Consider the following 22,893-nt stretch of genomic DNA (forward strand, 5'->3'; position numbering starts at 1 on the left):
TATGTACCGCATTGAGGTCTGCGTCAGAGATGTCAAGTGAAACTTCATCTTGTATTATCCTTGGAAGTGTGTTGTCTCTAACATAATCTTGTGTTATTTGTGGTAGATCGTAATCAGATACAGACTTACTATGTTGCACTAATAGCCTTTTCAAGTTTTACAAAAGCTTGTTTAAGATAGAAGTATTATTTATGGTACTTGAGACAGAATAATCTTCTACCATAAATGAATGAAATTCATCCCACAATCTTCTTACTCCATGTGGTTCACAGTAAACCAATATGGTAACAAACAACCTTCGTAAAGCTGACGGCATTCGAATGTTAGAAGCCTCACGAAGACACTGTTTGATGCTATCATCATCTTCTAGCAAGCCTCGTTGTTCCACTGCCTTTTTAAATGTTGGTTGTACGATGTCATTGATTGTTCTAAATCGTCAAATGATGTTGGTCCTCTAACATGATTAAGAAGGATGTGTAAGTAGAATTTTTCACCCTCATTTAGCAAAACTGCATATATTCGGCCAATAACTTTATGGTTATTTATCCTCTCACTCCAGACTTTATCTCTTTGACTCCATCTGAACCATTCAAGGAACTCCCGATATAAATATCGTCGTGCTTCCGGGCAAGTGGTATTCTTGGTAAAAAACTCTGTCAACATAGTCATCGAGTTTGTGTCATCTGCCAAAATATCTGACACTCTTTGGTGAGGGTAAAAATGAATAGTTTGTCCTTCAGGGAGATGAATTTGTAATCGTTCAACCGATGGATAAAGTCGATTAGTTACAAATTTGAATATTCTCCATAATGCTTTAGGTGCACAAACCCATCTTGCATCAACAAACTGCTTTATTTCATCTTGACCCATCTTGCATCAACAAACTGCTTTATTTCATCTTGAATAGGTTCAGGATGGACTTCAAAAGCTACTCGGTCGGGACCTTTATAAACATATTTGTATAGATACTTAACACTCTTAATGCTGCAACAAATCTCAACATTAATATGACAATCATATCTGAGGAGTAACCATGAGTTATACGGAATGACCCACCGATTATCCACCATTATACGTGCATTTTGATGTAATGAGACTGGATTATGATTGTCTCTTCTACGATAGACTGGATAAGAATCATTTCCTTGAACTGTAGTTGGTGCAAATGGCTTAGGATAATTTCGTTTACAACTACCACGTTTCATACAGGGTGATCGTGAATTATGTATTCCACATGGACTATGTATCATATGCCTTAACACGGCACCATACAATTTAGGCTCTTCATTTGGAATTGGTATTTCAGCACGTACCATCTTATCATAATCATCTGGACTATTAAGCTTATCATTTTCTTCTAACATGATAAGCATGTGAACATGGGGGAGACCGCACTTTTGAAACTCAATGACATATACATATGTAAGAACTCTGCCTAAAACACCTTTTTGTATAACATCATTCTTCAACTGTTCGAATTTTGCACGAAAAACCCTTGTAAGCAAATCTAGTCGATCTTGTGGTGCTTGGCCAGGTAGTAGCTCATCACTTATTTCTTCCCAATTTGGATTACATGTCATTGTTAGGAAAATATCTGGTCTTCCATATTTTTGCACCAAAGTCATCGCATCTTGATACCTTTGATACATGTCACGGGGACTACCAACAAAAGATGATGGTAATATAGTCCTACAACGATCGATGTTTCCTGTATTTGTTTTGTTAAAAGTCGTTAATAAGTCTAAATATGTTTGTTTTGTTTCAACCCATTAATAAGTCTCATTTAATGTGACAAAACATGAATATGAAGAATATTTTTTTTTTATTATAAACTGATTAGCCTCATACCTGCATTATTTTGTCCTGCAATTAATGAGTCTTGTAGTCCTCGATAAAATTTAGATCGAATTGTGTGTTGATTATCACGCATCCATCTAAGCTTTTGTGATTCGATCTTTACGTAGTTGTCAACTACATATTGCTGCAATAGGCGGCCATCACGAAGTAGAAGCGATTCATCATGTTGACGGATCTAAAATGATAAAATTCATTGTTCAACACAATATAAGTTTTAAAAATTAATATTTATTGACAGAGATGAAGGTGGTAGGTTACCTGAAGAACATACGAATAATAGTCACAGCATGTCACTTTTCTGTTGGTATTATTTCGAGTATTCACATCCCATCCGTATGTTCCATAAGGTAACAACAATGGATATTGTAAAGGGTCATAGTAGCCGACACAATCTTTGATACTCTTAAGTTGACCATCCGTAGTTTGCACAACAATATCTCGACCTCTAATATTTTCTGATCCTTCACCACCTACTATGATTGCAGCAACCTGAGATGCAGACGGTAAACAATATTGTCGTTAATTCGTGGGCTGCTCCTTGATAATCAATCTACAACTTTGCAAATCTTGACGTTGCACAAGGTGGTGAAATGTTTGCACAAATGGATTATATTGATTCAAGATTTGTTGGATTTTTTCAACCACATCTCTGTTTAGTGCTTCACTTTCTCTCATCCGATTGTCTATTTCATGAGCAGTGTCATATATATACATTTGTAGGAATCTTAGTCTACTATCTCCAATAGGCAAAAGACTTCCAATCTTATGGTATATGGAACCTTGAGCACAAAATGTGTAAATACCACGTCTTCTTGTTGCTAGGTTTTCGTCAACATGAACTCCCATTGAAGTGAAGGCAAAAATGTGGTTGTAAGCTCGTATATTCTGCCTAAAATGTCTTCCCTGGGCAGATTGGTTGCAAAAAAGCTCAGTCATTTCAGGAGGGGACGGTATCAATGGTAGAGCAAGCTTTCCACGTAAGCAACACATTTCAAATGTTTCATGAGAGAACAAACAGGCATGACAATCTGGACATGTGGTTGGATTTGGCATGTGAAATCTTGGGATTCCCATGTTTTCATTAAAGTTTCTAGCACAATTATGAATTGGCCTTGTTCCCATCGGATGCTGTCGAGGTGGTACGTCCTCGTTAGGCTGGATATCATTTTCATTAATGAGATTAAAATCATCTGCTTCAAAAGGAAACATTAAAAGTGTTTTATGGTTTAGAGAGCATAGTAAAAAATGTAGGTATTAACATTCCAAAACTGATACCTTCATTGATGATGGGTGGATAAGAATGATTCATTGGAATATTCGAATGGAATGATTGCGCTGTTGTATTTTCTGTTATAATCAAATGAAATGGAAGTAAGGTAATAAGTGGTGTTTACAGTAATGATGATATTGATGTTTATCTTTTTCAAAGTTGTACTATGGTAGTTTGTGCAATTACCATTATTAGTAAAACTTTGAATAAGTCCATCCTGAGGCAAGCGTGTCCTATTCGATCGGGCAATTTGCCTTATATGAGTTAAGCGCATTGTTCTTGGAACTTGATTGCTACTGCCTTCTCCAAATGGCACTATGTTGAGTTGTTCAACATGATTGCTACTGCCTTCATCGAATCGCACTATGTTAGGGTGTTGAACTTGATCGGTATCGCCACCAAATAACATTATGTTTGAGCGTTGAATTTGTTGAACATGATAATTGGATCGTCGCCATGCTAAGTAATCATATCTTTGCCTTGAACTCATTGAATTCCGCCTCATACGTTGTTGATCCCGCCATTGCTTTCGTTGGCTTTGTCTCTCATCAGTCACATATGCATTTTGTTGCTCTAAACCAAGAAACGTAATGGTGTACGAAAAATATTTGTAAGCATAGAATATTATTTAAGTACCTACAAACTTTTTTTTTTTTGCCTTTTGTTTTTGTAATTGAATCAGTGGTATACATTACGGTTTTTTTTCTTTTTTTTTTCGTTTGATTGGAAACAAATAGTTTACGGTAGACTTAGTTTATTAAAGAGTAAATATTATAACAGTGGTAAAATAAAATTAGTTTACAGCAGACTTGATTTACCACATAATGACACGTTTGGAGAGGAGGACAAAGAAATGGTTTCTACTACCTTAATGTTTTGGGGTTAAAAAAAAACGGAAAAACAATAAAAATGGAGGTTCACTCCACTAATTTTGATAGAACTTTTCATTTTTTTTTTAATTATGTTGCTAGATCGATATTCTATATCTATATCCATTATCATTTCCTTAAATTTTTGCCCTTTAATAGTGGATTATAAATTTTGGTTGATCGTATCATGAAGTTTTTTTAAGTTCACAATTTTTGCCTTTTAGTATAGATATACTATATCTTTATGTGATGTTATTTTTACAATTTTCTTTTGACTGTTATAGTTGAATTGTTATTCCAAGTTTTCATAAAATTTTGTATCACCTATCGTTCCAGACATATTCCTTTCCTTTATTTTTTATTTTTTAATTTTTTTCCTTAATTTTTTTATTTATTTATTTATTTTTTGTTTGGAGTACTTGTTAAAACGTTGGTCAGTAGGGTAGATATATACAATCCAAATGTTGAAATTGTTATAGACATCACATAATTATTAAATGGATATTTGCATTGATAGTACAAAAAGGCAATGATAATGTAAAATCACTATTCCATTCAATCTTAATAGATGTGTCTTAATAATTCGTAAAAACATATTCATACAATATATGGATTTACAAATATTTAATTAATAGAGACCAAAAAAAAATATTCATAGTTACCCGCCGATGTTGGTCCTATGTCCTCTTGGTTTACTTCCGCTTGATTTTGTACTATATTTACCGAGTTCAATCGAGTTTGATAATTGGCACGCCGTTGTATTGAAATTCGAGCCCGCTGTGATGAATTCATAGATTGTCGTCTTTGCCTTTGTTGATTGCTCCTACAATACCTTTGGTCTGATTGTTGAGAATTGTTAACATATGTTTGTCCAAAGTGAACTTCATGATTGCCGACCTACATGGAGAAATTGCCAAAGAGAATGAATTTTATTTTTATTTTTAAAAAGAAGAAAAAATAAAGCATCTCTACAGAAGAGGAATAATGCAGATAAGGTAACAACCTCTGACATATCGCTTCTATCAATTCTCTCCATACTTGATATGCTGAAAGCCTATGAAGATCTTAATACTGAAATTTCAATTTGATGATTCTTAATAAAGGTAAAATTGAAGAAAAATATGAAAACATAGCATTGAAATTGAACAATAAAAAATGATGCTTGCACAAATTAGATAAGACAGTAGGCATAAAAAGGTGATGCCTTCAACGGCATATACCACCCTATTAAATTGGGAGGAATACCTAGGAGCAGCAGGTAATTTTTTTTTTATGTGCAGTTTCTAAATTATTTATGCATTTTTTTTAAATTTCACTATTAATTTCACTATTATACCTTTGAAGTCATCCGCAAGAATTTTCATTCAACCCTTCGATTTCCATTTCCTGCTCGTATATAGTCTGTAAACATAGTAGTAAAACACACAGTTAAGTAAATTCCATAGCTTGAAACATAATTTAGTAAAATTTCATAGTCTGATGATATAAATCACACATTTCAATCAAATCACACATTTCAACAAAATCCCATTTATTATCAACCACAAATTATGCAATTGGAGTTTCTGGGTAACTTTAAATTCCCCAAAAAGAAATCTAAAATACCAAAATCAGTGACAAACTACAAAGCCAACATAAAAAAAACGAAAACTTATGGAAAAGCTTCACTTTGTACTACCAATCCTTTTCACGAATCTGCAAGGAAAAAAAAAAGAAAAAAATCAGTGACAAACTACAAAGCCAACATAAAAAAATCGAAAACTTACGGAAAAGATTCACTTTGTACTCCCAATCCTTTTCACGAATCTGCAAGGAAAAAAAAATGAAAAGAGTGGAAAATCAAAACTGCATTTCGATCAAATCACACATTTCAACAAAATCCCATTTATTATCAACCACAAATTATGCAATAAAGACACATTTAAGCTTAGTACCTTTGAGGAATATGAGTCGATGAGTGCCTAATAAACATGCATGCTGGAAAATTATTTAGTAAATAAGAACATGTCGGGATCGCATTGAGTGTAAAATTAATTAGTAAATAAGAGTAAGTCGGGCTGAGAGTGAATAAGAGTAAGCCGGGTTGAGCCGGTAAACTTAAGACTCTGTATTTCAGCCACCAACGATTCAACGTGACGGGTTCGAGCATATAGGCGTTGGGCCATGTTGGATACAGAACCCGCACACTGCACGCTAAGAGCCAGAGACTCCTTAACCGCCAATTCATCGGACCGTCTAGCGAGCAGTCTGTTATCTCTGGGAGTGACAAGGTTTCGGGCCACCACCGCAGCGGTCATGTCATTTTTTATCACCGAATCCCCCACGGTAAGAGGACCGGTAGGGGATATGAAGGTTGGCCGCCATATGTTGTCTGGTGAAGGCGGAGCTGCCTCTTCACCAATGTTCAAGTCAAAACGACGATCAAAAGGGCCAGACATTTTTAAGAGGTGGTGAAGAAAGAAGAGAGTCGGAATGATCAAGATTAAACAAGTGCAAGAAGGGAGTGTTTACAAGAGGGAGCTCAAGTGTGTTGTGGAACAAAATTAACGCCTCTATAAAAAGAAGAAATCAAAGAGGCGCTCCTCAGAGAAGCGTCCTCTCGCAAATCGAAGAGTCGGGGCTCTTTTCTCAAAAGCCGGATTCTTTTCTCAAAAGAGGAGTTTCCGTTCTCAAAAGCCGGATTCTTTTCTCAAAAGAGGCGTTCATTTCTTAAAAGTTGGGCTTGCTCAGAAACCACGAGCCGAACCCCGGATTTCGCAAGATCAATTCGTCCAGACGTGTTGTCACCCGTCACACGTAAACTTAGCTCTGCAAAAATCACGGGCAGTCTGTCGAAGTGCCGATTCCAACCATCTGTCTCTCTCAGCCTAGTCAGCACTTGTCACATGCAACTGGCAGCTTTGCGGAAATTATGGGCAACTTTGTCAGAAAGCGCGTAATTTGTATTCTTCACCCATCCACCGGCTGCCGACACTAAGTGAGAGAACAGTTCCGGTTGTGAAGAGAAGTCCCATAAGTATCTACCTTCGCCTTCCACAGCAAAAGCACACTCTCTCAGCACACCCTCTCAACACTTCTTCATCTCCGAAAATGCATTCCCAAAGAATCCTCCTAAGTTACTCTGTGTTCCTCATTCCTTGGGATACTCCTGCGAACAACCCATTCAAAGCAAAAGTATTTCATATCATGAAGGTTGAAAGCAAGAGTATCTCATATCATGCTTTCTCCCTGTCCTTTCTCCAGCCAGCACTTGCTCTCGAGTACTCATCATCTTGTGTTTCCTCTTCGTCTCTTACGTATAAGGGAAGTGAAGATGATACCTCGAAGCATGTGGAGACAACGTGCTGATTCATCCTCAGCTAGGGACAAGGAGAAAGAGAGCAAGAGGTGGGCACTTGGAAAGATTGAAGAAAGAAACAGACCAATACCTCTACCTCGTGCATGCCCGCCATGCAGAGGAAACAAGCAGAGAAGAATGCAGCTTGCGCAATCATCCCAGCGGAAGGAGTCTGAGATGAAGAACAAGAGAAGCTGCCACATCTGCTTGGAGAACAAATAAGGAACTGCAACATTCCCAAAGAGCAAAGCCTTGCAGTACAATAGCATAAAATCATCACTTGCAAGTGAAAAGCTAAGTGTCACCCTGTTCAAGAGGAAAGCTGTGGAAAGTCAACAAGCACGACCAATGATTACTTATTAGTTTTATTCATTATCTTTTATCGTAATTTTCAATTTTTCGTTTGCAATTTTTTTTTAATTAATTTTCTTGCGTTACTTAACTGAATTATTTCTTTTCTTTGCAGGAACTTTTGGTTCTTTCCACCCTTGAAGCTGATTGCAGAATTTTAGCTTGGGGGTCATCGCTTGATTTTACTGCAAATTAGGGAAGTTTTCAGTCCACTTGTTTTATTTTGTTTCTTATTATTTATTTTATTTTTTATTTTTTATTTGCATTATAGTGTTTTCTGACATTGGGGACAATGTCAAGTTTAAGTGTGGGGGTAGAAATCTCTAGAATTTCATTTTGTTTCTGTGTTGTTAGTTTTTGTTTTCTTAAAAAAAAAAAAAAAAAAAAAAAAAAATCGGAAAATTTAAAAAAATCCAAAAATATTGTCTTGTTTCCCTTATTGTTTTGAATTAGATTTTTTGTTAGTTTCCCTACCCAATGATATAATTGGATCAAATTTGAACCATGATCATCAAGAACTTAGTTAACATGTATTTTGTGAAATTCCTAATTCTCTTGTTAGTTTTGTACATGTTTGACCATCTTTGAAAAACCAAATGCACATAGCCTTGTTGATGTGAAACTAAAGTATGAATTAAAGCTTCATATGTGAATTTAGTGACCATATATAATTCCTATGTGAGCTTTTGAGCCTATTGAAAGTGTGTGCATTTTTCATACACTCCTATTCTTTCATGTGTGATGAACTTATGTGAGATACATCTCTAGAACTTGCGTAACGATCTTTCGAAATGTTTGTCATTGATTGCATGAACTTGGAAATGATAGAGGCATTAGGTTTACCACTATGGCCCAAATAACCATGTTTCCCAAAGAAAAATGATATCATTAGATTGCCAATTTGAGCCATGTATGTTGAGCCTTTTATTTCTTATCACCAGATATGTCTACCCTTATACCTGAAACATTTTTCCTTACCCTTTCCAAGCAAGCTAGTGAGCAATGTGAGATTGTTTTATGAGAAACGTTTGTGAAGTACTTTGAAGGTGTTTGGCAAAAGAATAAGTGTGGGGGTATTTCATGTTTGTAAAAAAAAAAAAAAAAAGAAAAAAAAAAGAAAGATTGTATACAAAGAAAATGAAAAGTTGTTTAATTTTCAGTTTAAGGGTGTGGTTGGAGGTTTAAGAAGAATCGTTGGAGAGCTTGAGTTCTTATAAATCTAAAGAAAATAATTACTTGCAATGTAGCTTGGAACTTGTGTTTTCCTATTCTTTCGTTTCAATAACCATATCCATAAGCCTCATTACATCCAATAAAAGTCCTCTTAATTTAAGTTTTGCAATTATGACTGTGGAGAAGTGATCTTTATGCAAGCTTATGGTAGAAATTTCACATTTGATTCTTTGAGCGAAACACATTAAAACTAAACACATGTGTGATTGAGTGCATATCTCGTGAGAAGGTCACTAGTTTGCATATGATGATTTTAAAAATAAAAACTTGAAATTGCATTAGCATGGCTATCTCACACACTACACTTCAAGGATGATTTCAAGGATTACTGCTAATATTTGAATAAGGAAGATGAACTTGGATTAGTTCCTTGATGCTAGCTATGGTTCTTGATGATTTGTTTTCTCGAATGAAATTCTATGAGGGTCACATAGAGGGAAGCTAATGTTTTTCTTGTTACTTCTTGTTCTAGTTGTCTTTGTTTTGCTCGAGGACTAGCAAAAGTTAAGTGTGGGGGTATTTGATCGGATCATATTTATATATATTTTTACTTCAAATTTACCCGTCTTTTCTTAGTTATTTCCTTATATTTTTGAGCTATTTACGTTATTTTTGTGTTTATAGGATTTGTTATGCAAAGAAAATAAAATAGCACAAATGAGATCTATTTACGTTATTTTCGTGGGTAGTGTTGGTTCAAACAGAAATGTTAAGGCCCTGTGTTGCCCAAAACCTTGTGTTTTCACCTTTGAGTTGAGTCACTTGTGAACTTAATTCTGTATGGATTACTAATATTAATAACCTTTTGTCGCATATCATAGATCTTATCTCAATTCCCCAATCAATCCTAATAACCTTTTGTCGCATAACAATTACTAGTCTAAAGATGGCTTATGGGATCGACATATTCATCTGATCATATTTGCTAATTGAGAGCTGGCATGTGCTTTAGGTTGGGGATTCTGATCAGAAATTGGCAGATGGAATTTCTCTATACTCAATTATCGGACCACTTATAACAGAACATGCAAAAGGAGAATTAAAGTTTGCAACAACTTGCAAGGTGGAAAAGCAGCTGGTAATGCACTTGCAACGGCTAGGAGGGATTTTGACAGCTTGCAACGTGTGGCAATAAGGCTTTGGGCGGTGCAAAAGGCTGGTGGAGGAATAAAGCAGCAGGAAGTCAGTGGGTAGGAAATATATAAAAGAAAGGGGACGGAAAGCAGGACACGGCATAATAATAAGGATGATGGAGGAATAAAGAAAGAAAAAAATGAATAAACAAAGAAGGGCACTGACAGAAAATAAAAAAAAGGAAATAAGAAGCAGCTTATAGCTGCCTTGGCGGTCTTGGGGGAGACGGAAAGATAAGGCGATCTGGGGAGCGAGAGAAGGGAGCTGCCCTTTGGGCAGCTCGCAGAGACGCAGGAAGAGGACCGAGAGGAGAGTGCTGCCATTGGGCAGCTTGAGGAAGGGAAGTCAGTGGCGAGGAGGACAGGAGGTCAGCATGAAAATGCAGTTCAGAGTCCATGCAGTTCAGAGTCCAAGCAGCAGATCCTTTCTTTCGGTTTAATCTTTCCAAACTCCTATTTTATTTTTGTTTTAATAATGTGTAATTAATTTTATTTTGGCTAGAGGTTAATTCGAAACCATGAATATATTTGTAATATGAATTGATTACCTTCGGTTGTGATTTCATAAGTTGTGATTTCAATTTACTTATCCGTTCGTATAAAAACTGATTTGTGTATGTTGGTTGAGAGTGCACGCTTAATTTACATGCATGAATTTGATGCTAGAATATAAGTGAATTTCACCTAATCGTTATGAACTTATTTTCACAAGTAGTAAAGGTTGCTAGTCACAATCACGTTAAGTAAATTCTTGGCAAGAGTATCATGCTTTTCATAGTTACGAATGCCTCGTCAATGCTTATAGTTTTCACAAAGTTTAATGATCTTTGATTGTATCGCTATTGTGCTTTTCACGTAGGGGACTTTTGAAGAATGTTTTGAATTGTTGTATGCGTTTTTCCGTCCAATTCAATAACTTAAGGAAAACTTGAAGATTAAAAAAGTGCTGTTCACGGTTAATCTGGAGTATTGAGATTCACAATTTATTGAAAGAACAACTGAAAATCAATTTAGGTTGCATATGTGTCATGTGTGGAGAAGAACCCTCTAGCTAGTCCGTCATTTATCATTTTACCTTAATTTTATGTTTTTGTCAATTCTGTAATTTAATTAAGTTTAATTTACTTTTCATCAAAACCAAACACCCATCCATTATTAAATTATATTATTTAGTTAGTTTTCTTTATTGTTAGTCTTTTAATTTAATTTCCGTCCATTTCAGTTCCTAGTGTTTAATTTAATTGTTTTCATTATTTTGAGTCATTTTAAGTGTGTTTCGAGTTATTAGAGTTTTTAGCCTAATTTTATGTCCTTGAGTCTTATTTAATATTTTTAAATTAATTTAGAATAGATTAGCAATCCCTCCTAATCCCCGGCCTAGAACGATACCCTACTTACATACTTTACTACATTTGATAAAAAGAGGGTTTAATTTGTGTGTCAAGAAATTCTCACATCAACCACACTCCTTGACCCTATATGAATACAATGATTAAATTCGATCTTCAATTTAAAATATTTACACTAGTGGATACCACAAAATCTTATGTTATACTTAATAAAAGTATGAATAAACTCTTAAGTATTAGTGAATCTATTGTTTTGATGGGATACTCATTCTACAAAACTATTTTCAATGATCCAACCGTCAAACATGTTTTTATATATTTCGAGATCGCATACGCCAAAAATTGCAAAAAAAAAACATTCAGAGAGCAAGTAACGGGACAAAACTTTTCGACGGTTATAAACGAAAAATCACGATTTAACGGTTAATTTAACTCCGATTTTGATGATTTTTTACAACTACACTCCTTGACCTTATATGAATACAATGATTGAATTCGATCTTCAATTTAAAATATTTACACTAGTGGATACCACAAAATCTTATGTTATACTTAATAAAAGTATGAATAAACTCTTAAGTATTAGTGAATCTATTGTTTTAATGGGATACTCATTCTATGAAACTAGTTTCAATGATCCAACCGTCAAACATGTTTGTATATATTTCGAGATCTCATACGCCAAAAATTGCAAAAAAAAAAACCATTCAGAGAGCAAGTAACGGGACAAAACTTTTCGACGGTTATAAACGAAAAATCACGATTTAACGGTTAATTTAACTCCGATTTTGATGATTTTTTACAACTACACTCCTTGACCTTATATGAATACAATGATTGAATTCGATCTTCAATTTAAAATATTTACACTAGTGGATACCACAAAATCTTATGTTATACTTAATAAAAGTATGAATAAACTATTAAGTATTAGTGAATCTATTGTTTTGATGGGATACTCATTCTACGAAACTAGTTTCAATGATTCAACCGTCAAACATGTTTGTATATACTTCGAGATCGCATACGTCAAAAATTACAAAAAACAAACATTAAGAGATCAATTAACGGGACAAAACTTTTCGACGGTTATAAAAAGAAAAATCACAAAATCTTATATTGTACTTAATAAAAGTATGAATAAACTATTACGTATTAGTGAATCTATTGTTTTGATGAGATACTCATTCTACGAAACTAGTTTCAAAGATCCAACCGTCAAACATGTTTGTATATACTTCAAGATCGCATACGTCAAAAATTACAAAAAACAAACATTCAGAGATCAAGTAACGGGACAAAACTTTTCGACGGTTATAAACGAAAAATCACGATTTAACGGTCATTTTAACTCCGATTTTGATGATTTTTTACAACCACACTTCTTGACCCTATATGAATACAATGATTGAATTCGATCTTCAATTTAAAATATTTACACTAGTGGATACCACAAAATCTTATATTATACTTAATAAAAGTATGAATAAACTATTAAGTATTAGTGAATCTATTGTTTTGATGGGATACTCATTCTACGAAACTAGTTTCAATGATCCAACCGTCAAACATGTTTATATATACTTTGAGATTGCATACGCCAAAAATTGCAAAAAACAAACATTCAGAGATCAAGTAACGGGACAAAACATTTCGACGGTTCTAAACGAAAAATCACGATTTAACGGTCATTTTAACTCCGATTTTGATGATTTTTTACAAATACACTCCTTGACCCTATATGAATACAATGATTGAATTCGATCTTCAATTTAAAATATTTACACTAGTGGAAACCACAAAATCTTATGTTATACTTAATAAAAGTATGAATAAACTCTTAAGTATTAGTGAATCTATTGTTTTGATGGGATACTCATTCTACGAAACTAGTTTCAATGATCCAACCATCAAACATGTTTGCATATATTTCGAGATCGCATACGCCAAAAATTGCAAAAAACAAACATTCAGAGAGCACGTAACGGGACAAAACTTTTCGACGGTTATAAACGAAAAATCACGATTTAACGGTTAATTTAACTCCGATTTTGATGATTTTTTATTACTACACTCCTTGACCTTATATGAATACAATGATTGAATTCGATCTTCAATTTAAAATATTTACATTAGTGGATACCACAAAATCTTATGTTTATACTTAATAAAAGTATGGTATAGTACTATTGTTTTATTTTTTTTCATAATTATTTTGGTAAACTTCTCATAATTTGAATGATTTTTAATGTTTGGTTTTTCTATGCTTAGTTTATGCAGAAGATAGTTATGACGTGGAAAACCTTACTGAAAACATCATCAACATAACTCTTGAAGGCAATAGATCAAGCCAAAGTTCCAATGCAATTTTATGATGATCGATGTAAATCGAGGATTTTGTAAATTGAGGTTTAAACTTTTGAGAAAGATTTCACAACCTTGAAAACAAAAACTGTTTCATTTTGCATATCCTTGCACATTTAAAATTTGTAATAGATTAGTAGTGTATGTATTATTTTTTTATTAGGCTCTTATTTTCGAGTGTAGATGTAGTACTTAAACGACAAATGTGTTTTAATGTTTTGTAGTAATATTTATGTGGCAATGTGCGGTATGTGCAAATTTAAGAAAAAAAATATATTTTTCTTAACGGGTCATAACAGGTCATAACGGGTTGGGTCACTTTACCCATTGGGTAAAGTGACACGACCTGTTAAGGACCCGTTAAGATAACAGGTGTGACACGACACGACCCGTTAAGATAACAGGTGTTACACGAAAACGACACGAACACGACTGACACGACCCGTTTGCCAGGCCTATTCAAACCGTCACATTTATTAAGTCTTTAGTCTAGTAGTTGTTTTCACTTGATTGAAGGATCTCCGAACGTAGCTAATTGGATTTAATTAATTACTAATTTTTCCACACGCACTCACATGCATGCGAGAAACATGTTTGCATCATGGGCATTGCGAGTCCCAAAAATGTGTTGCTTTATATAATTTTTATATTTTTTAAGTGATTATTTTATAAATTGCACGTATGCGCACATCATAACAGTTATTATTTTCTTTTTTCAATTATCTCCTTATGATATTTTTTAAAGTAAATTACAAAAAATTATCTCAACTATGGGGGTGTTTGGTTACAAATATTAATTTGGTGAGGATAATGAGTTTGTAGGGATAGGTCCCACTTTTTTTAATAAAAATATTTAAATAAATTATGATTTAATTTTTTTTAATATTTAATTAATTTTTAATGCATTTGGACTAAAGTGTGGGGCCCATCTTGAGCCACATCAGCATTTAACAGAAAAACTGACGGAGGTATGACATTGAAACGAATTCGTTAGATGAGGTATGAGATTGTAATTTTTCAAACATGAGGTATGATATTGTGGTTCGACTCATAATTGAGGTAGTTTTTTGGTAATATACCCTATTTCTTATCTCTACAATTGAGTTACAATGATTATTATGACCTTGATTTATAATTAACGCATATGTGAGATGCTGTCCCTTAAGACGTATTGTGTTGGTTGTTTTCTTTCTTATACTGATTTTTACTTTTTGTAAAATATGAAATTTATTAAACTACTCTAATATGATTCAATTCAAAATTTATTAAACTACTGTATTATGATTCAATCTAATAACAATTGCACATTTACATAATAAAGGCACACCTCTTATTAAATTAAAGAGATGCAAACAACTTTTGAATTAATCTGACATCTCCTTGCATATTACTTTGACATTTTTATCCTATCTAAGATCCCACCTACTATCAAATAAACTTCTGCATAAAATAAGGTCATGAGAAGTCTTGCATTGTGGTTCAAAAGAAACCAACTGAATCAATTTTAGGGATACTTGCAAGCTTTCAGCCAAAAACACGACAATATTATAGGGAATCAGAATTACCTACAGCTGTCATGTTGAGGAAAGCTTTAAATTGAATGCCAACGCCTCTTGATCATTTTTTCATCTTAACACTACATGGAAGGCTTACAACATAATATAATTGAAAAAGTTGCAGACCAATCATGTACTCAAATGGTTGCTGAAGTCTTTTTTTAATTTTCGAACGCTTTAGTTTGTCAAATTCACAATTTGCATTATACGTACTTCTTCAACAACATAATGCATTACAATTAAGAAATATAATACCCAATATATGTGAGATCAAATTCATTTGAAGTCATGAAAAAAGAAAACAATTAAAACCTCAACTGTGCTTTTTCAATCATCAACATGTATTTATTTTGTCCATCCATACGTTCGTGCCATTACTTCCCCTTCATTTTCCACACAGCCATGCTTTTGACTGCAAGAGTACATTTCCCCAAAAGTTGTTAGAAAAAATATGACACAAGTCATCAATAGGTCAAATTTGAATTTTTAATGAAAAAAAAAAACTTCTGCTGATATATTGATATGTAGAATCAAACACACATTTATCCCTTCATATACTTGATGACATTCAGTGCAATCGCCAACTGCATATAGAGTTTCAATGCCCAAGTTCTCGTTATATTTGACCCTATATGATCTTATTGATGAATTATCCACATCCCTTGTTGATAACTTGGGTATAAATTGATTTAATAGGCTAATAGATCTTAAGTTCATACTGAAAAAGAAAAAAAAAAATAATCACGAGTTTGAAGATAATTCTATGGGGCGGTTATTCTGTGCGATAAATCAATGTGATGCTTGATAGTTTTAAGATAATTCTATTATAGAGCGAAACCCGTATGCAGTTTCAAAAATAGTCAGTGCATGAAAACCTATATTACAATTTCAAAAATATTGTATGTGTTCAATTTCGAAATTAGTGTAATACCCCGTGTTCAATTTCAGAAATAATGTAATACTCGTGTTTAGTTTCAGAATTAATTAGTGTTCAGTTTTCAGAAATAATATTAAGTTTCAAAAATAGTGCTAAATTTCAGAAATAGTGTAGTACCGCTCGGTTTTGGAAGTAATGTGTAACTAACACGCGAATCTTGCGAGCAGCTTTTTATTACCTTTTTGTATTTTATTTTTTTATTATATTAAACTTTTGTCATTTTTATTAAAGTTTAAACCATTTCCATTAACTAAAGTTATAGGATGGTGTTTTATTAACATAAACTTAGCCCAAACTTTTTTCATTAAAGCTCCCTATATAATATAGGTACTAGCGTATTTTAAAACACTTCAATTTTTTGTACACATTTTAGTCATTCATAAAATTACACATTTTAAAAAAAAACCTCTAATGTATAGCACACGTGCATGCATACTTTTTACCTTTTTTTAACAAAAAAAAAAATTATTTTAACACATTTGTCAATAGAGATAAGATCAAGTGACAAATATTTTTACACTTTTTGTAATCTCTTGGATCTATTTATATTTAATGGATCTATTTATATTTAACGCTTCTAATTAAAAGTTAAGATGATTACTAAATGATGTGGCAATGACATGGAAATAAATTAAATTTCAAATAAAAATATTTTGATAAAGAAATTTTGTGAAGTTAAAATAGATCTAGCCTCCATCTTCCTCATTTGCCATTTAGGTTTGCAACTTTGCAACAACAACAAAAAGGTCTGCAATACATGTTGTTCACGAAATTCATCTTTGTCTTCGATGCAGTGAATACATCTTAACACGGCTGTACAATACTATTTATCTACCTTGAAAATAAAAACAGTTTTATTCATTTTAAGTTTTAATCTTTATTTGTTTATTTATTATATTAATTATAGTCCACTTCATTTTGAACCAATGATAAGGGGAGGGGATGGTGGCTTAGCCTCACAACGAGCTAACATAATTTGGTTTAAATTCGCATTTGGCGAGAGTTGAATCTAAGACCTCTTACTTATAAGTGAAAAAGAATACCATAGACTGTAGTACTAAGTAGCTTAATTAGAACCATCATTTATGTCAAAAGGAATGTCAAAATATTTAGCCCTTGATACTATCTCTGGTCAATAATAATACACATAAAATTCATGTATTCAAGATGTATTTTTAACATATTTTTAAGAAAAATAATTAAAAACTAAATAAATATTAAAATATAAAAAATGACCAAGTTTTCAGATTATTTTTTAGCCGAGTTACCGGATAATACATGTACGTATTTTTCACATATTATATTCGCTCCGTATCTTACTAACTGTGCTTCCTACTATATATGGATGAAATGTCGAACGTAATTGGACTACAAGGAGCAGCATTTCAGTGGGAAGAGAGATTTTAGAAAGAGAAGTTCTGCAGCAATAGCACAAGTAGAAGCAATGCAAGAATAGATAATTATTGTGGATCAGATGATAGACAAATGAAAAAAGTATATGTTAGTCAATGATGAATTCGATTCATTAGGTTCTTCGATTTGTTCGGAAAATAAACGAGAGACAAGAAAACGTCTTTCATTACGATTAAAAGGAACAACCTCAAATGGACCACGATAAAATTTCGGGTCTATTTCTTGGTGAACATGATCTGACATAATCTCTTCAATCCCTTCATTTATGTGCCAGAATAAAGAGAGATTAAATTAACTATCCAATGAATTAAATTCTTTCTACTTATAATTCTCGACTTAAGTATTCTACAGACATTCTCGACTCTGATAATCTATAACTAATTTCATTCAGCATATAAGACCGCACATATTTACACAGATAACCATAAAAGAAGAGATCTAGTATGTGCACCTACGCGTTAACACCAGCAATTACCTTCCGCTCCGGCGCCCGCCAACTAACTAAAGGAGGGAGCTAGCTAAGCTACCAGTACAGTATCCTTCATATCGTAACTTGAGGTTTTTGAAGTAGTTCCAATCTACCACCGTCTTATGGAAGCTGGAACAGATTGGACATCCCGCTGTGAAGACATTGGTCGAAGAAAGAAAGGCTACGGTTATATAACTCCAAATGGTTTTAATCCCTGCTGCTACCACCTAATCTAGCGTCGTCTTCCTGCAACCACAAATAAGGAAGCTGTGTTATAACCCAGGAGTTGTACGGAAACTTGTTAGCTTTCGTTGAGAAATTTATGACCGTACTTTCAGAGAATGTCAAGGGACGCTCCTCCTCTGCCGTCTCTCTTTGATCAGACCAACCTGTGAAACCACTCTCAGTTTTTGAGTTTCGCCTGCTAGATTCTTCATGTAAGATTTCATCGTGAATTCCTCGGTACACGTGTTTCAATATGAAAAGGGCAGTATCATAATCCCTCCAATAGTTTCTGCACACCAAGACTCACCCATTAAATGAGGAACAGATACGTTTTTAAAAGAATACGAGGAACATTCGAGTAAAAGATAAAGGCAACAAGAGCTGAACTTAATATGGCCGTTCAACAATTGCCAAAAAAAAATCCCAGCAAGGAAATAAACAAATATGGCTTGGGGGATACATGAAAACATGCATCAACAGTATACAGCAGTTCACTTGATAAAAAAGAAAGATTGATAGCAATCTCCAATTGCATGTACGAGGAAACATTCGAAGTGAATACGTACGTATGTGCTCCAATTGCAGCAAGATACGGATGTTAAAATGTCTTATCCTGCATGATCACCAAAGACTCATTGAGGGATCAAAGAAATAAGCTGGTACTGATGACATAAGGGAAGTAATTGTTATGCCTAACTGAGATAAAGAAAAGCAACAAAGCTATAAGGCAATCAAATGGAAGGCATATTTCTGAAAAGAAAAATCAATGAGACTCAATGGATGCACAAGAACGAGTATGAATTCTTGTGTGTGTCTGTGTTTGTATGTCTATGTAGAGTTGTAGACTGAATGAGGCGGTGGGAATATCTACGCACTTGAAGCACATGATCAATCCGGCCTTCTTCACTTCCTGTTACTCTTTCCATCATAAGAGAACCGTATGATTTCTCTTCCTTTTCTTGGGTTGTTTCTGATTCTTCTACTATATAACTAAAACAAAAAAGCGAGATCACTACAGAGGGCCACTTTTATTAAAAATTTATTCTTTGATGTCAATATCATTAAAGAAATCCTAATGCTTTAAGAATGTATAAAATTTGTATGGTGATTGCTGCAGTTTATTTTTTTATCGTGGGCACTATAACTCTTCCACTAATATGTATTTCTCTTCTCTGTGTTTGTGTTGGTTGGTGGAGTTGGGTTTTTTGGATCTTTTGAATTGGAGCTTCAAATTCCATTGTGCATGGGTGGTTCAAGCATGTTGCCCAATCTGAAATTCTCACTCTCTGTCTGGTCGATGGTGTCTTGGTTTTGTTGATGCTTGGTTGAAGGAACAGATAATCATGCTATTTTAACCATTGGACAAATGTTTATTAAATCTTCACCGAAATGAGATTTTATGGAAATTTTGGTTTGGGAAAGGATGCATGGAGTGATTCAATTTCTAAGGCTTTTACTCTTGACGATGAAACCAAGCGAAGATCGCAGAGCGTCAGGAAGATCTTACTGGCCTCGGTCTTGGCCATGGTGGCGGAGACGACGTTTCTGGTAGACGTTACGAAGATGAGGCTGCAACTGCACTGCGAGTCGTTGTCGTCTAGGTCAACCCATCATTCCGGGCACTGGAAAAGATCGTGCGAGAGCAAGGTCCGCTGGGATTGTACAACGGCTTGTTGCTCAGGTAACTTGCTTTCTTATTGCTTAACATATTGGGTTTTAATTATATTCAATGTTGTAGGGGGGATTAGACTCGTAAAACAATCTCCGCCAAACAGGTTGCTGGGAAAAACAAAGATGTGCAACTAATAGATTTTGTTGAAATCGAGTTTTTGGCTGAGCAGGTCAGTCTTGATCTCTTCCTTTATTTTTCGTCAGTTGGAAAGGTTCTACAGGGACGCTTGCATGATTTTTGTTGTGTATTTATTCTTTGTTAGATTGGGAAAGATACCTTTTGGTCGATAGACTTTTGTGTTCACAGGAAACCCCTGCAAAGGTTACTGCCCAAAAAGCCTGCTCAGTTGCAAAGAAAGGCTCATCAGTGGCTGTTAAGAAGGCAGACACTAGCAGCTCTGGATCTAAAAAGAGTTTTGAATCTGAAGATGAGGTGTGTGCTCATGCTTAAATATTTGTATCATCTGAAGGACTTGCACTAGAGGATGAACCATTTTAAATTTCAATTGGAATGTGTTGCAATAATGTCAGTCTTTGTGAGATCATATGAATTACACTTGCCTCTTTGCCTCTTTCTACATGTTTTATACAATTTCAAAACCCGCAGCACCGCGCGGGCACGCTTGATAGTATATGCCTAATCAGTAATTTAAGTAATTTATAGCTAAATACCCTTAAATTTTAGTTAGTTAATTTTTGGTGCTCGTTTAAGAGTAATCCTAGTGTTCCATAAAATTTTGATTTTGATCATTCGTTTATAAGTTAGGTCTACATTGCCGTTTGGTACTACGGTCTAGTGATATTCTTTTTTACTTATATGTAAGAGGTTAAGTTCAATTATTTCCAAATGCGTATTTGAACAACATTATTGTTAGCTTATTGTAAGACTAATCCCACCTCTCTTGTGTATATAAATATCGTTCGTTAAAATTAAAAAAAAAAGAAAAAAAAGAAAGTGCATCACGAAACAATGAATGCAGTTTGAGAAGGGCAAAAAAAGAACTCCATGGATACAATCATTAAGAGCAACTTTTTTCCATTCACTACAAAATTACATTTACTCCAAATTAACTAAACAAGGTAATTAAAGAAAACAAATGATAGACATAAGTACTTGTTGACCCTAGAAACTACCAAGCCTACGTGGCGCGCAGGCCGAGTAATCTATAAGCTAACTACGTCCTTCGGTGATTGCGGGGCGTGCCAACTCGTCGGCCGAGCTCGGCCGAGGAGTAAATTTGTTGATGTTGCGTTGGGTGCGCGGCTGACTTCTGCGTCTTGCGATTGCGGCCGAGAAAGGAACGCGTCTCGGCCTCTTGGGCTCTCGAACCTGAATACAAGGTTACTATTTTTACGAAGTTCAATATCAAATTCGGCTTTCAACGTGCCGAATGTAATCACTTGTAACACCTCACTTCGCCGAGAAGGCTGATGAGATGACCTCGACCAATAAGGATTCAGAAATCCTTCTCGACCGAGACTTGGATAGGTAATCAGTCGTTCTCGCCGCAGTGCTGTTGATGCCAACGGAAGATACTGCGAGACCGACTGATTCTACGGTGACAGAGCTATCTATGCCGACTTAAGATATCACCGGTTGCTTCCACAGTGCTGTTGATGCCAACGGAAGATGTGTCAGCGAAAAAGGAAAAAGAAAAATCACAAGTTGTGAGAATTTGCGCAGGGCAATTTTGTATTGATTTGCAGGGGGCCTTTTCGTTGCTGAATGTCTTGTATTTATAGTAGCAGAACGCTAGGATTGTCGTCGTGAGTTACGAAAAATAATGGGAATATTCTGCATGATCCCGTAACCTTAGAAACCAACCGAGACTAAACTTCTCGAATTATCCCAAATGGATCATGTGGCCTTGATGATTCCCTTATTTCCATGTTTATCTAAAGTAACCTTTCGTCCAAATGGTTGGCCCTCCAAGATCAAAGCCTCATTTTGACTTTTCAAACTCTGTCAAAAGTCTAGCCTATCTAGACTTCTTGCCTTATCATAACTCTCCCAACATCAGTAGCATTTATCCCACGCATGCATGCCTTATCATCTGGTACCTTAAAGACCATCTTCCATGGCATCCAAGACTTGCACGGCACCAATCAATCACCCATTTAATTTGCACGCAGACCGTTGCTTAACCAGATATTGCACCTCATTTATCTTATAAAAACAATTCTTTACTAAAAGATAATTATTATAATAAAACCATAATAATATCTTTTAATAACAAAATTATCTTCATCTTTCCATCCAACGGTGTAAAGTTATGTTCACTCAACGGCCTTGATTGCACGGACCGACGATGTAAATTCGGGTCCAAACAGTACTCCATGGAACATTCCGCAAAAAAAGCACAATAAAACAGACTTGTTCACTGGCACGATCATCTCCCATCACTAACTGGTAATACAACGTGGTTCCTCATATTATGAATCCCCGAACTTGATTCGCCACCTCCTTCATAACTAATAGTTTCCACTGATATTCCTCCAAGAAAGCATTCAGTTTCTTCTAAATTGGAATTATCATTAACCCATGGATGCATGACCATCCTTCTCAGCCCTTCCAGTTCCATTGCAACTTCCTTCATTCTTGGTCTTTCTTCCCCTTTTACTCTCAAGCACCCCTATGCAAGGTTAGAAACTTCCAAAGCTGCTCAACGTTTGTCTCAGTCACAACACATTCATCAAGAACTTGCAGCAAGCCGTCGTCTTTCAGTGCTGAAAGAAAATACATTGCCAAATTTCTCTCTTCCTCCGACCTGTCAAAGGAAAGTGCCTTCTTTCTTGTTAGTAGCTTTACAAGGAGAACTTCGAAACTATAGACATCGCTTTTCTCAGTCAATTGGCTTG

The 22,893-nt window shown here is 34.7% G+C and overlaps 2 protein-coding genes and 1 long non-coding RNA gene across 4 annotated transcripts in view; all 3 read right to left on the bottom strand.

Moving 5' to 3' along the window:
- The window catches only part of LOC126630930 (wall-associated receptor kinase 2-like), a 30,581-nt gene that overhangs the window by 5,686 nt on the left and 2,002 nt on the right, over nucleotides 1–22,893 (bottom strand). The gene's annotated exons all lie outside the window — the stretch shown is intronic.
- Nucleotides 4,530–5,217, bottom strand: LOC126630933 (uncharacterized). Its single transcript, XR_007626156.1, has 2 exons — nucleotides 5,000–5,217; nucleotides 4,530–4,893 (listed from the first exon to the last, which is right to left on the bottom strand). It is a non-coding gene; the product is annotated as an uncharacterized LOC126630933 (long non-coding RNA).
- LOC126630928 (phospholipase SGR2-like) overlaps nucleotides 18,195–22,893 on the bottom strand; it is a 44,413-nt gene continuing 39,714 nt past the window's right edge. The window contains exon 22 of the mRNA XM_050301074.1: nucleotides 18,195–18,384. Within this exon, the coding sequence (XP_050157031.1) occupies nucleotides 18,371–18,384 (14 nt within the window). The 3' untranslated portion in view covers nucleotides 18,195–18,370. The remainder of the gene's footprint in view (nucleotides 18,385–22,893) is intronic.

This window comes from Malus sylvestris, chromosome 8 (genome assembly GCF_916048215.2).
Source record: "Malus sylvestris chromosome 8, drMalSylv7.2, whole genome shotgun sequence".
NCBI classification, from domain to species: Eukaryota; Viridiplantae; Streptophyta; class Magnoliopsida; order Rosales; family Rosaceae; genus Malus; species Malus sylvestris.